General features: G+C 43.4%; 1 protein-coding gene across 1 annotated transcript in view; it reads right to left on the bottom strand.

Moving 5' to 3' along the window:
• CNTNAP5 (contactin associated protein family member 5) overlaps positions 1–14,008 on the bottom strand; it is a 465,902-nt gene that overhangs the window by 328,299 nt on the left and 123,595 nt on the right. The window contains exon 3 of the mRNA XM_090046063.1: positions 8,056–8,249. Within this exon, the coding sequence (XP_089902189.1) occupies positions 8,056–8,249 (194 nt within the window). The remainder of the gene's footprint in view (positions 1–8,055; positions 8,250–14,008) is intronic.

Genomic DNA, 14,008 nt, shown 5'->3' with positions numbered 1-14,008 from the left:
TGTCTTATTAGTGGGCTACTAAATATCTTTGGGCTGAATGCTTAGATATGCTAAAGAACTGTTATGCAACCATTAAAAAGACTCTGAAGGGGTTGAAAATGCCCTTTGATATCATAAAACTGGATAGGGATTTTTCAAAGGGAGAGAGAGCCACCAAAATACAGCTGATAATCCCTGGTCATTAAGTCATGCACCTGGGATATAAAGAAGACTCAGTTTCAAGTCCTCTGAACTGGGCCAAGCAGTGAAAAAAAGAGTCTGGCCTTTTTTGGGGAATAATTTCAGAAGGCCCCATTTTCATTCCAATACAAGGAAAAAGAAAAAAAAAAGATCTGAAACCTCATAATGTTATGTGAAACGGGATTCTTGGTTTTTTTGGAAAGGCCCATTTTATACTACCCCTTTGCTCCCAGCTCAAATCAGGGAGGTCATTTTGGATGGGGTAGTGGTAATGAGTGGCACTGTACCTGCTCTTCGCTACCTAAGGCTCATCCAAAGAGGCTAAACTAAAAAAAAAACTCAATGGCCCCAAAATATAGAGAAGGGAAAGGCCCCAGGTCCCTGTATCTGGCTGTCTAGTGTGATAAAAAAGTGGGGATGTTCAGTGGTTGGGCACTTTCTGGAACCTGGGAGTCCAGTGCAGGCAACACAAACGATTATGGGCCTAGGAGGCAAGACTTATGAAGAAAGGCTGAAAGAACTAGGATTATTTAACGTGGAAAAGAGAAGACTAAAGGGGGATTTGGTAACAGTCTTCAAATACCTGAATGACAAATATAGAGAGGATGGAGATAGGCTCTTTTCTGTGGAGGTAGGGGACAGGACTAGGAGCAACATCCTCAAGCTGCAGCAGGGGAAATGTAGACTGGAGATTAGGAGGGACTTTCTGACTTTGGAAGTGATCAGGCATTGGAACAGGAAAAGCTGTGAAACTGTCATGCCTAGAAATGTCCAAAAGCACGTTAGACAGACACTTGGCTGGGGTGGTTTGATCAGGGATGATCTTTCCTGGAGCAGGAGACTAGACTAGATGACCCCATGAGGTCCCTTCTAGGCCTCCGTTCCAATGATCCAATGAACTCCGTTTTACTACAATCTTCCCAGGTAACCTTGAGAAGTTACTTAGGTTTCTTGAACCACACTTTCCACATCTGTAAAATATAGCTAATGTCTCCTTTATACCCACCAGGGATATGAGGAGAAGAAATACACTCAGAACTGTGAAGGGCAATACGATGGGGGCGAATGAGCCTTTGCATTCAGAAACATTTCCAGAATGCCGGTGGGAAAAATGGTCTGTTGTACCTCCCCCCCAGTTAAGCATATTGCCTTTCTTTTATGTAGTTCTTTCTTTTAGGTAGTTTCTTTAGGTAGTAGACAGATTTCATAGAAAAAGTAACATGAAAAAAGAAATTCAACCAAACACCAAGTTCCATCAAACTCAAAGTCAAAAATAGACTCCCATTTTCCGGTAGCTGTAAGTGAACTATCGGTTGTCAGCAATAAGCAGGTGTTTTTGTTTCTTGCTTCTTTTTTTTTTCCAAGACAACCAGTAATATCTATATAACAAAGCACAAACTTCTAGGCAGTTTTATTCAACTGGGAGCTGAACACGAGACTCAGTAGGTCTGATACAAGACTATATTTTACATTTATGTAGCACATTTCACCCAAGCATTTCAGTGTAATAATGAATTAAGCACTCCACTGAGAGATGAATCCCTACATTGCCATACTTGATATTTTTCCTTAAAAAGTCAAAAATCATGAAAATTGCAATTTTAAGAGAGAATCATAGGTTGGTTCCTAGCCTTTGTGGCTCTAGAGAAGAATTAACAAATGAACTCCCCCAATAGGAGATGACAAGGGTGAAAAGGCTATGGATTACACTACAGCAACACAGGAAACACTTTTCCCATCTTGCAAATGTTTAGGTTTTGAATGTTTCTTTCCTGTTTTGTAAAAATAACTGGACACCAGTGGGCTGTAACGTTTTGCGGCAGTGGGCCAGAACGACACAGCTCAGGTCCTAGGTGGGTCAGCAAAAGGACCTGGCTGCTGCCTGTCTGAAGCACAGCATGGGAAAGCCCCAAGCCGCCCAACTGCCCATTTGCAGCCTAGCCCAGATGAAGCCCTCACCACCTAAGAACCGTCCACAGCACCCAGTTGATCTTTAGAGACCTGACATGGATTTTTTTTTAATGTTTTAGGGTCAGGAAAATACAGCGGTTGTAACAACTGCAGAAGTTCAGGGGGAAAAAAAGAAGAGAAAGGATCTCAAAGCAGAAAAAAAAAAGCCCTGATAGGACTAGAAATACAACCACTGATAACGAATGACGTGTTGCTTATAATCTCCCAGGAATAAGTCTCCCTTTTTCCTGTTCACCCGCAGCTACAGCTCACATGTTTTAACTGACAGAATAGGCAGAGCGTGAGAACTGTTAACACAAATGCAGAAGGAGAGATCTATTAGGCTTCTATCACATTGCACCTAAATAATTTAGGCAGAAAGGAAAAAACCAACAGTGAAACCACTGCAATAGACTTCAAGAAGGAGGGTTGGGAGCACTCCCTGACTGACCATTATGATCATCAACAAGCCCTTTCTGCTTTATTAAATGGAAAATAGGCTGCCATTCTTTCCTGCAGTTTCATCCTGCTTGTACTTATTAAGCTAGGTGCTTTGGGTTTCTGCAACCAGCTAACTCACTTGCCTACAACACTTTAAATACTGGCTGAACTATGTCTTCCCACTGCTCACTGTAGACTTGAGCGTGCTGTTTCACACATGTGTAAGCATCTCAGGCTCCAGGCTGCATACATTTCATGCCCTTTTTGTAGCTTTTGATTTAAGGAAACCCCGAAACTCCAGGAAAGTCGACCTTAATTGCCAATTTTCGCTTCACCTGGAATAAAAAATTATACAGAAATATCACTGGTTTTCACTGTTCATGAGTTCTCGACTCTCACTAAGGTTTTCAGCCAACCAAGGTTGAATGCCTGATCTGTAGGACTGGGAACAGACATTGCACATGTCCCTGGATGTATTGTGCACATGTTTGTCCCAGCACAAAAATATCCCAGGATTGGCATGTACACACTTCTCCCTTTTACTCAGAATTTAGTGAGCAGCTGAATGCACTGCCACTTTTCTGCCACTGATTTAGTCATGCCATCCTAAAATAGCCACTCACAGAGATGACTGTAGCAGAGTGTGCGGCCTGGGGCAAATCAGCCTATGCAGGGCCTGGACACGGCAAGGGTGAGGGGTGGCAAGCAGCTGGACATAAAGCCAGCCTGGCTCTGTGGGACCCCCCCGAAGCACAGGGCCCAGGGCAGTAAACCCAATTTGCGCCCACTCCCCCCACCCCACCAGGAACAGCTCTGGCCATTTAGATGACTTTTGCAATGTCCCAGAATAAACTGAACCCGTGAACCTTTTGGGGTTTATCCCAGGACAATGGACATGGACCTCTGAAGGACGGTACCTTGTCCCAGGATAAAGTGGTTTATTCTGACACAAATACAACCTCTGTCAAACCAAATAAATTTGGATTTTTTTTTGTAGGGCATGTTAGAATATGCTCAGTAACAACCAGTAATTTTTTCTGCCCAACCTAAATTCCTTACTAGGCCCTGGGCAGAGGGACATGCAGCATAAGGCTTTTCTGGGTTGGAATCGCATTACTTGCATCACTTCAGAAACGCACTAGTTTAGCAACTCTGCGCACCACAGCAATATACCCAAATCATTCCCCCAACTCAATTTCTCTCTCTAATTCTATTTCACTTTTCCATTACATAGAAAAATAATATGCTGCTCATTCTGACACATTTGCATCACACAACTTGACAATATTACCCTTCAAATAAGTCCCAGATCCACTGAGTCTTTGGAAGTTGCAACAAGGTCTTTTTCCTGAAGCACCTTCACGCCTGATTATGTAGTAAAGCAGGAGAGTTCTGCTTCTTCATAAATCCTGATCCACTGCTAAATGCCTGCTGGGCATATTCTCACTGCTGTGTGCAATATTTGTTGCCAGATCAGAAACTCTCTAAATTGGATCCTTAGGGCATGAAGATTTGCTACTGTAAATTTTACCAGTTGTCTTCTCAGGTTCCTTTTTTAGAAGTAAACTTTAAAAAAAGGGGAAGAAATAGGTTTTAAAAAAATTGAAAGGGTGGCAAATTCAGGTCCCAGTGGGCCCAATCAGCAAGGCCCATCTTTTTTTGGCAGGCAGGCCACAAACTAGACCCATGCCTCCCCCAAGTTCCACCCTGATTCCCTTTCTTTACCCAGTCTGCTGCTCTGCTTTCTGTACCCTTCTCCACACTCCCTGCCCCGCCTGTTGCTCCGCTTTCTGGCCTACCTGCTCCTGTGTTGCTTGTGCTCAAGGAAAAATCTTAAGTTTGGTGCTGCCATCACAGGGAGTCGAAACTACGCCAGGCCCCCAGAATGTGCCCTGGGGTGACCGGGAGGCTTGTCAGTCACGGAGCATGAGGTAACGTGATCTAACACACATGCTCAGTTCACTGACTGCATGATGTCATTTGACTAGAAATTTCTCTGTGAAGAGCGTTCTGATTGGCCACTACATTCTCATAAAAGGTTTGTGAGCCGCCGCCCGGGCGTGGTGAGGTGAGGTAGTGCGTGTGTGTTGGAGGAGAGACTGTGCTCGATCCTGTGAGCAGAGGCTGCCTTTGCGGGGGTGTCTCACAGGCAGAGAACGATCCTGAGCAGAGGCTGCGGACGGCGGGTGGAGCGGCTCGTCTTTTCGATCTCGGTTACGGGACTGTTTGGCTTCGATTTTGACTTCGGCTTACTTCGTTCTGGCTTCTCATCTCCGACCTTGGTTTACGGACTGTCTTTTGGATTGGCGTCGCGACCCCGTTCCTCGATTCACTTCGTTACAGGTTTTGTTGTTTGTTATCCCGTTCATGAGCTGCCGACCAGCCCTGGGACTAGCTAGTGGGCAGCCGCACCTCGCCCTCAGGGGGTAGAAAGCAAGGGCTCGCTAGTGAACCCCGTGGGCTGACAGACCCCTTTGCTGTTCGCTGTACTGTAACCGAAGAAATATCTGAGCCCGCTTCCCAGGCGTGAGTAAATAAATCATCTTTGCTTAAACTTCCCGTACAGCTCACGCTCCACCGCCGCCGATCCCACCTGTTCGTATTCCAGTTGCCACCCCGGCCCACCGTGCCCTTGGGGCCCGATTCACCCGGTGTTCGGTTACCCCGACAATCGGAAACCGGTTCAAATCTCTAACATAACAGAAGTTCAGTGCATATAAATCACTCTCAAATGGCTGAAGCTGGTTTGATATAAACCTGGATTCAGACTTAACTGATTTAGGCTAAATTGGTTTATTAAACTGCCTCAGATCTCCTCCAGATTCAAGTTAACTCACAGTCTCCCTGCCTCCCAGGATACTTTGCACCTCCCGCAGAGGGCGAGTGGGCTAGCCTTGGCCCAAGCTGTCTGCTCCAGCTGAGCAGGGAGGTGTGCTCTAGCACCCCCCAGCTTCTGGCCTGGGCCACTGCAGGCAGGTGGCTGCATTTCTGGAATCAAAAGTAAATGTCTGTCCACTTGCTTATTGGTTCAATCTACACAGCTTAGACTAACCTGCAAAGATTGAACTGATTCAGCCTTGGGCTTTTTGACTCTGTCTTAAACGTAGAGGCTGCCCATGCCATTTGTGGCACCCGTGCTACAGGTTGGCCACCCCTGTTCTGAATCATGGTTTGAAAAATCATTATTAAATGTAAAATAGCCTCTACTATGGTCCCCAAATAAATACAAGCATGGTAAGAGGGCAGGAGGTTTGGGTTTAGCTTTCATTTACCAGAGGGCAGTTTCTGCAGTGTAGCTGATGCATTATGAATCCTCAGCCACAGTTACCTGATAGAAAAGTTGTTCATGTGCCCTTGCCCATGTTTTTGGAGTCTTACTTAAAGATGCAGATTCTGCCTACATAACAGTCATTGTCTGAAGTCAAAACCCTGATTGGAGCCTGGATTTTGCAAACGTTGTGTGCATTTAATTTTGAACTCAAAGCATTTTTACACCTCCTGATTCATGACATTATGAGTGCGAGGAAAACCACATGAAGTTTAACAAAATCACTTTCCTATACAGTTTAACTGAAAGTACAGAAACTTTAAGCAACTTTACCACATAATAAAATAACCACAGAGGCTGAAATGCAAGGCAGTTTCGTTATCCTTCCTATCCTTCTTCCCTCTCTTTAATAATGTTTGCTCCCCCTTTTTGCATGACCTGAGACTTGACTGGGGAACATCACAGAGGAAGGGCAACACAGAAAACCTGCTATCATTATCACAGTCATGTTCATCATAAACTTGAAGTTAAAAAAACCCCCAAAAACTCATGCTAAAACCTTTGTTCAAAATTTACAACAGGGTCCTCAAATCAACATATTCCAAGGTTAAGATAAATATTTGAACTTCTGGGCTAGGTACAGACATTCAAAAAGCCCAAGGTGGAATTGATTCAAGTTACACGGTTTTCTATAAGTGGCACAGTTTAAATCACTAGCGAACAAAACACACATTTGCCCTTTGGTGGGCTGTGTGCGCCCAACTCCTGTTCTATTATAAGTATAGACTGGTTTCTGACCACTTATATCAGTAAAAGTGTCACATCTGTACCTGGCCCTGGTGTTCACTCAGCATGGAACTGAATCCTTACGTTCTCTTATTTTCAGCCAGAGTATATTTACTTACTATCAAGTCACATTGCACAAGTACATGACAGTACATTAATTGCAATGCAGGCCATCGATCCCATTATGAAGAGTATAATAAACTGAGGAAAAGAAGACCTGGCCAGTCCAGCACAAACACTCATATAACAGGAGGGGAGTTACACTTTTCCATGGGTATTTTGCTTCATAACTGTGTTTCTGATCCGGCTGTACTTTATGTAACCGTAGCATCAAAACAGGAATCATAACAACATCCATCAATATCTTAAAATGCATTGAAAATATTCGAGAAGGCATGGTGAACACAGTGGGCACATCTATACATGCTGTTAATTCAAAGCAATACACTTCCTCTGTTTGCACGTGCAGCCAGGACCACAGCAAGCTGAGCCAGGGCAGTGAAGTCCTGGATGACAGAGGGTCTGGGAAGGTGGAAAAAATCAGCCTGCCACCTCGGGACTGCTTCAAACTTGGTCAGTGTGCTGTGGAGGGACTGACTGGAGCAGGAGGGTGCTCCAGTGTGGGGCTAGCTGGCAGGTAGTCCCCACACTGATGTACCCTTGTGCCCCAGCCATCGGCATCTATATGTGCATTGTGGTGGAGTAAATAATTCCACCATAAAACAGTATTTGTAACTGCCAGTACTCTCCTACAGAGGAGCTAATTAATTTACTCCAACCTAATAGCACCACATGTGTAAACGTTGGTGTTCTACTGCGGAGCTAATTAGACAGTAAATGTTTCATACAGACATGCCCAGTGAGACTCAAGATGAAGTCTGATGCTTGGCACAGCCCAAGCATCCTGTGCCCAAACCAGTTCAGGAGTAACCCTGCTACGCACTGTGTCTCAAAGACCCCCCTGCCTCCTCCAACAGCAGGAATAAATTGCTTCCAGCCAGTGCACAAGAGATATGGAGCCAAGGCTTCACTAGTTCTCAGGGAAGGAACCTACAAAGTAGCAGGTCCATTCACCCCAACCCACCTGAACTCAAGTCTACTGTGCTCTGCAGTATAAGTGTGGCTCTGATCCTCTCCCCCCTGCCCCCGAGTATCCATGTGACCTAAGGAATACATCCTCTCTCAGTGTCCCATCCAATGCTACACACAGAACCAATGCTATAATCGGGCCTGGAAGAGTCTTTCTGTGTTGAGCTCTTGGTGATGACCACCAGACCCTGCTGCTTACTCTCATCTCTGGAAGAAGAACTTGTTAAAGTAAAAGTCACATATTCAAATCCCACACTGAGCCTGAACCATCAGTAGTTACATCTTCCTCAAACTTGACAATGTGATGATAGCAATCCATCTGGAGGAAAGCAACCACCTACCCAGATGCTGTCTTCTTGTCTGTACTGCTTCCAATTGCGTCCCGTGTCACTGAACATGAGAGTGTAGCTCGTCACCCAGTCTGAGCTCCCATACCTTCCTTGGGTGGCAACTCCTGCAATCTCAAGTCTGTCTCCCAAATCAATCTGGAGCCATTGTTGCTGATTAGATTCCAGTGGGGACCAACCACCAGCTCCTAGGAGAGATCAGGAAAAAGAAAAGGTCTTGAAGACAACTTCTCTCAGTACCAATACAAACATCCTTTGAATCATAAATTACTACAAACTTGCCTTCCTCTTCATCAAACATGGAGAGATATGTATGAGTATTTTTATGCATGTGATGCTTGGAGATTACAACAGCACCCAAACTTATGGTGTCCGTGCTTATTTAATTACATTAAAAGTTCAATCTAATTAAGGAAATTCCAAGGAAATCTCTGTTTCCAACAACTGACAGGCACACAAAGAGGATGAAAGCTCTCTGTTATAAAACTGTATTTATCACCACCACATCTGTTTGCACAGATTCTGGGATCCAGCTTTATACCTTCTATTTTGCTTTAACCTCCTCCCCACCTCACCCCCCGCCTTTATGTTATGTTTTGAAAGATGCTCATAAGTGCTCGTTATTGTGATCTGTGTAGAATATTTAACAGGAGTCTTTAATCGCAAGATGCTGTAAGACAACATTGAAAAGTAATAGGCTTTCAGTACTACGATGCTTCTGTAACGTGACAAGAGCCGTGAAATTTCAGCACCGTTGGTGAGATGCAGTTTGCAAAAGAACTGCCAAGGGACAAGGTTTATTTTTCCTTGAAATGCTATAGTGAATGAGGCACAAAAACACTTTTCCTGCTAACCACCTGTTTTTTGGTTTTTTCCAGATAACATATTCCTGCAGAGGAGATTTCTGCTATGCCATGATAAAAAGAGAAACAGTGAATTAGAGTTTGAGAAACTGAATGTTCATTAACTTTGCCTGTACTAAGGTGACCTTGGTATGGGAATCAGGTACCATTTTGAAGGAGGCATCTTCAACCTGTGCAAGCTCCAAGCAAGCTCCAAAGTCCAGACAGCCATGCTTTGTGACTTCCTCTTCACTAGTAACTGCGTTATGCGCAGGGTCACATGCTGACATGCAACGATTCATGGACATACTCTCATCAGCCTGTGGCAACTTTGAACTCACCATTAACATGAAGAAGATAGAAGCGATGTTTCAACCTGCACCTGGCACAACACCCCAGGATCCACACGTCTCAGTTAAAGGCCAACGAATGTTGATGGTTAATAAGTTTGCCTAGCTGGGCAGCACGCTCTCCCGTGCTGTCCACATTGATGACAAAAGTCAATGTGAGAGTAGGAAAGCTAGTGTGGCCTTCGGCGGACCCCGTAAGTTAGTCTGGGACTGAGGAGGCATCAGAATGTTGATAAAACTGAAGGTTTACAAAGCCATCATCCTTCTGACCCTCCGTTATGCCTGTGAAACCTGGACCATTTACCAGCATCGTGCCAAGAAATTAAACTAGTTCCACCTGTGCTGCCTGTGAAAGATGTTAAAGATTAAGTGGCAGGACAACATTCCTGACACCAAGGTGCTAGGAAAATCAACTGTCCCCACTATTCATACTCTGCTGAACCTGGCTCAGCTAAGATGGGCCGGCCACCTCTCAAGAACGCCTCACACTCGACTCCCGAAGCAAGCCTTCTATGGAGAGCTGTCAAACGACGTACGCGTTCACACTGCACAAAAGAAGCAGTACAAGGACACCCTAAAGTTGTCCCTAAAGAGTTTTGGCATGAACCCAGAGTTGTGGGAGCAAATCGCTTGTGATCATCCATCCTGGAGGTCCCAAATCCAGAATGGATCATCAACTTTTGAACAGCAACACATGGCACAAGCAATGAAGAAATGCATGGCAGAATTCACCAAAACCAAATTTATTTTCCCTACCTGTAAGCTCTTTTATTAATGATTCACTATATCAAGACTTTCTGCTTATTTGAGGAATAATATCCTGGGGTTGTATAATACCTAGAGAGTCCTAATAGAGTAAGGCAAACTTTCAAACTTTTAACAAGTTTTCTGCAAAGAACCTTACAAAAAGCAATCGCAACTGAGCTGATGCTTATGATTTGTTTATGGCCTGCTTTGTCTTGTCTTTCTTTTCCATTGTAATAAAATAGTTATTGTTCTTAACACTTCTGTTTTTTAATTGCTGAAGGCAAGAGCCTTATGAAACTAAAACAAGACTCCTACCTGTCAATTAAGATTTGTCCCGTCTTCTGTCTCTCCAGGCAATAGCTTTTTTCAGCCATTTGAGAAATAATATTGTTTGGTGCTCTAGATATTTAAAAATTAAATAAAAAATATCCTTTCTGCCCCTTATCACTGATTCACAGAAGTTTAGGGCTGGAGGGACCTCATGAGATCATTGGGTCCAGCCCGCCTGCTCCGGGCAGGGAAGACTGCTGGGGTCAAATAATCCCAGCAAGGTGTGCATCCAGTCTCCTTTTGCAGATCTCCAGGGTAGGCACTTGCACCACCCCCACTGGGAGTCTATTTTAGAGTCTGGTCTCATGAACCGTAAAGACGTTTTTCCTTATATCTAGTCTGAAACCTTCTTCTAGGAGTTTATAATCATTGCTGCTCATTTTTTTTGCCTACGGTGCTTTGGTGAATAGTTGTTCTCCTAGCCCTTGAAGCTCTCCCCCAATATATTTGTAAGCTGACACCAAATCCCTGCAAAGTCTTCTCATTTATAGGCAGAAGTCCCATATCTGTCAGCCATTCCTCACATGGCTATCAGATACTTTTACTAGACTTCTAAAATAACTCTTAAAGGGATATGGGGAAAAGACCTTTGAACAATTTGAGAGTTACACATACTTTGACAGATCAGATTCCAAAACAGAAGGCAATAACACTTGAATTTTTCTTTGCAAGAAAGTAAAAAAAAGTGGTAAAGAAATCCCAGGGACTGTTGGACAATGCAAATCCAATTTTAAGGTATTCATAGGATTTGTGGCATGATGTCATTGACATCACCATCCTAGGAGGTTCATGCTGTGTGCCTTTGGTGAAAAGTTACTAAAGCTGGATTTCTCTTGCCTTTAACCTCACTGCTTCATCAATCCATCTATCCGACAGCAGTTATGGTAGATCACTCTCCATGACGACAATCAGAAGTAGCCCAATCATTTGTTGATGAGCTGTCCTTATAGAAATCCCAATTCTTTCTACTGTGATACTACCCTAAGCATCATCATAACTGAGTACTTCCCAAGAGCCGATTAAACATGTTCACATCTATCATACAAGGTTCATTCTTTCTCCCACCCGCTTCTCAGGGGAAAATTGAGAGCACAGCAGAGTTTTCTTCGGAGAGGTTAGCTATCTAGTTAATCCATATTCCCAACTATGTGTTTACAGTAGAAAAAGCCAGTTTGGAATGACACCTTGCACTTGGCGTGACAGTTGGGGAAGTTTGCAGTGGGCTTTAGCTCTCAAACTAAAGCTTTCAAATTGTGTCCACATTGCCCACCACCTTCTGCTGTTTTTGGAAGGAGATAAAGGCAGCTTGTATTTACTAATTACATTATTTGCATTTAAAACAGAGCATGATACAGCAATCACAGCTCACCCGCTGCTCCAGCTTTCTGTAGCCTTTTCTAACCACATCCAAAGTGGTCCCAGCAGCTGCATCCTGTCTTGCTACTGAACAGCTTAGAAAAGAAAACCCTTCCCAGTTCCCTCCCTCTTTCCAGCCATGTTGCCACTGGCTTATACCAGCACAAATGAGGACACTTCTCTACCAATGCAATAGCTGGTTAATTGGAGGCAGAGATCCACACTTTGCCTGACTGCTTTCCTTTTACTTGCTTCAAAGAGAAAATTGAATGCCCACAGTGCCTGCTTACTGCTGCATGGCTTCAGCCTGAATCTGGATCGCTTAACTTTACCAGCAAGCTGTTGTAATACTTGACAAAACGTACACCCCCCCAACACCACTCTTCTATGCACAAGAATTGTCTGTGTTCAAATGGTGCTATATATCCAGAAAAGAAGCATCTGTTTACGGCCAAGGACAAGCCATTCCAACATATTATTTACTTTAGATTCCCCACATTCCCCTCCTCTCCTCCCTCCCCCTCAAAATCCATTTTAAAGAATTATGGAATAAGGCTCTGGAGTGTGGATCTTCTTCTGCCCTCTGTTTCACTATCCTCTTGGGACAAGTACAATCCTGGGAATATATACCAGCAGTTGCAGGCAGGAACAGTACAGGAGATTGTATAGTCTCCACTGCAGCACAGAGATTGAAATACACACACACACACACACACAAAAAGCACATTAAAACTCCACACAGGGTGCGTCTACATGTGCTGATTTAAGGTGCATTAGCCTTCTGTGCAATTTAAGGCTCATTAAGGGCATGGGTCTACATGTGCTCACACTTAACACACCTTCAGAATGGAAATTGTAGGTGATTCATGCCTAAATTTAATACCAGCAAATGCAGGTATCAAATTTATGTGGGAATATTTAAAGCACCTTAAATCACATGTAGACATGCTAAGGCCCATTCATGCTGTGTAGGTTGACTGACTTAGGACTAACTTTAGTCCCAAGTTGGTCTGCACACCACATTAATGTACCTTAGCACATGCACGTTGTTGTATATGAAACCTTGCTTTAACCCTACAAGATTCATATACAACTACGTAGCCTAAATCACTTTAATTCACATTAGGCAAATGCACATTAAGTTTAAGCACATTTAAAAGCATGTGTAGACACACTTGCAGAGGAGTAAACCATGCTGGAAGCCAGTTTTGATGATTTTCTTATTAATAAGTGTTGGGTAATTACAGGACAGAGGGAACACAGCATTTACTACAGCTACTCTGTCATTAAAAAAAATCTCTGAACAATCTATAAAGGAGTAAAATATGGGCATGGTCACCAAGTTGCTTATAGTAAAATTAGAGAGATGAGCTGATTAATAAAGTTTTCATGTGCTTCATAGTTTAAAACATTGTCTAAGGAGTATATTCTTTCTGCCAAAATCTTATTAGCATTAATGGGAGCTCTATGCTTCTGTGCGGGGAAAAAAAAAAAAAGGCATTTCAGTTTGCTCAGTGTTTTCTCCTAGTTCTGGTGCAATGTCTCGGTAGGTCGTAGAAAGTTGGGGTTATGCTGCTTAGGGGAGAAAGGGGTCTCTTGTTGGACTCTGTGCCCAGAGAAACTGATATGCTAGCTGATCTCTCCATGGCAACAAGTGGTAATGCTAGAGCCTTAAAGGCTGTAAGAGCTTACGGTTCCCAGGTTGAATGCCCTAAAATAACTGAAAGAGAAAAAATGACCAAGTGCCTTTTATTTTTTCTTCCCTGCCCCTGTCTCCTTCCACTCATCCCGCCCGCCCCCCACTTTCTATAAATGTATGCACGTTTTCCCATTTTTGTATGTGTGTAAAACATGGCACTTAGGAAACTTTGTCATACCATCAACGTGCTTTGAAATTGCACAAGGGTTCAGAAAATGCCTATACTTGTTTGTGTTTTGTTAGTATGAAATAATATAAATGCTTGCCCTCGCTCTCGAGTATCTCGCTAGCAGCTCAGTTGGCGTTATCTTATGTTCCAAGCTCCTGGGCTTCCCGCTGAAAGCAAGTGCTTCCCTGCTGCACTCTAATGCATGCCATACTTTAATGCAGAGATCAAATACTTTTTGTACCATAGCACAAATAGCAGCTGACAAAGAAAGAGAGGTTTCTTCTAAGCCACAATTAACTATATTGACTGTTCAGGCTGAGAGTTAATGGGGATCAGAGAATGCCCAGAAAATATAATCTAATTACAGCAATTAGCATTATAAATACATAAATTAAAAAAGGGAAAACAAAAATTCAATTTGGCAAATCACTACTGTAAATTGGATCAGACTGAC

Source organism: Crocodylus siamensis, chromosome 4 (assembly GCF_052110815.1).
Source record: "Crocodylus siamensis isolate JL-2025a chromosome 4, ASM5211081v1, whole genome shotgun sequence".
In the NCBI taxonomy this organism is placed as follows: Eukaryota; Metazoa; Chordata; order Crocodylia; family Crocodylidae; genus Crocodylus; species Crocodylus siamensis.
This window is presented reverse-complemented; position numbering and strand designations above follow the sequence as displayed.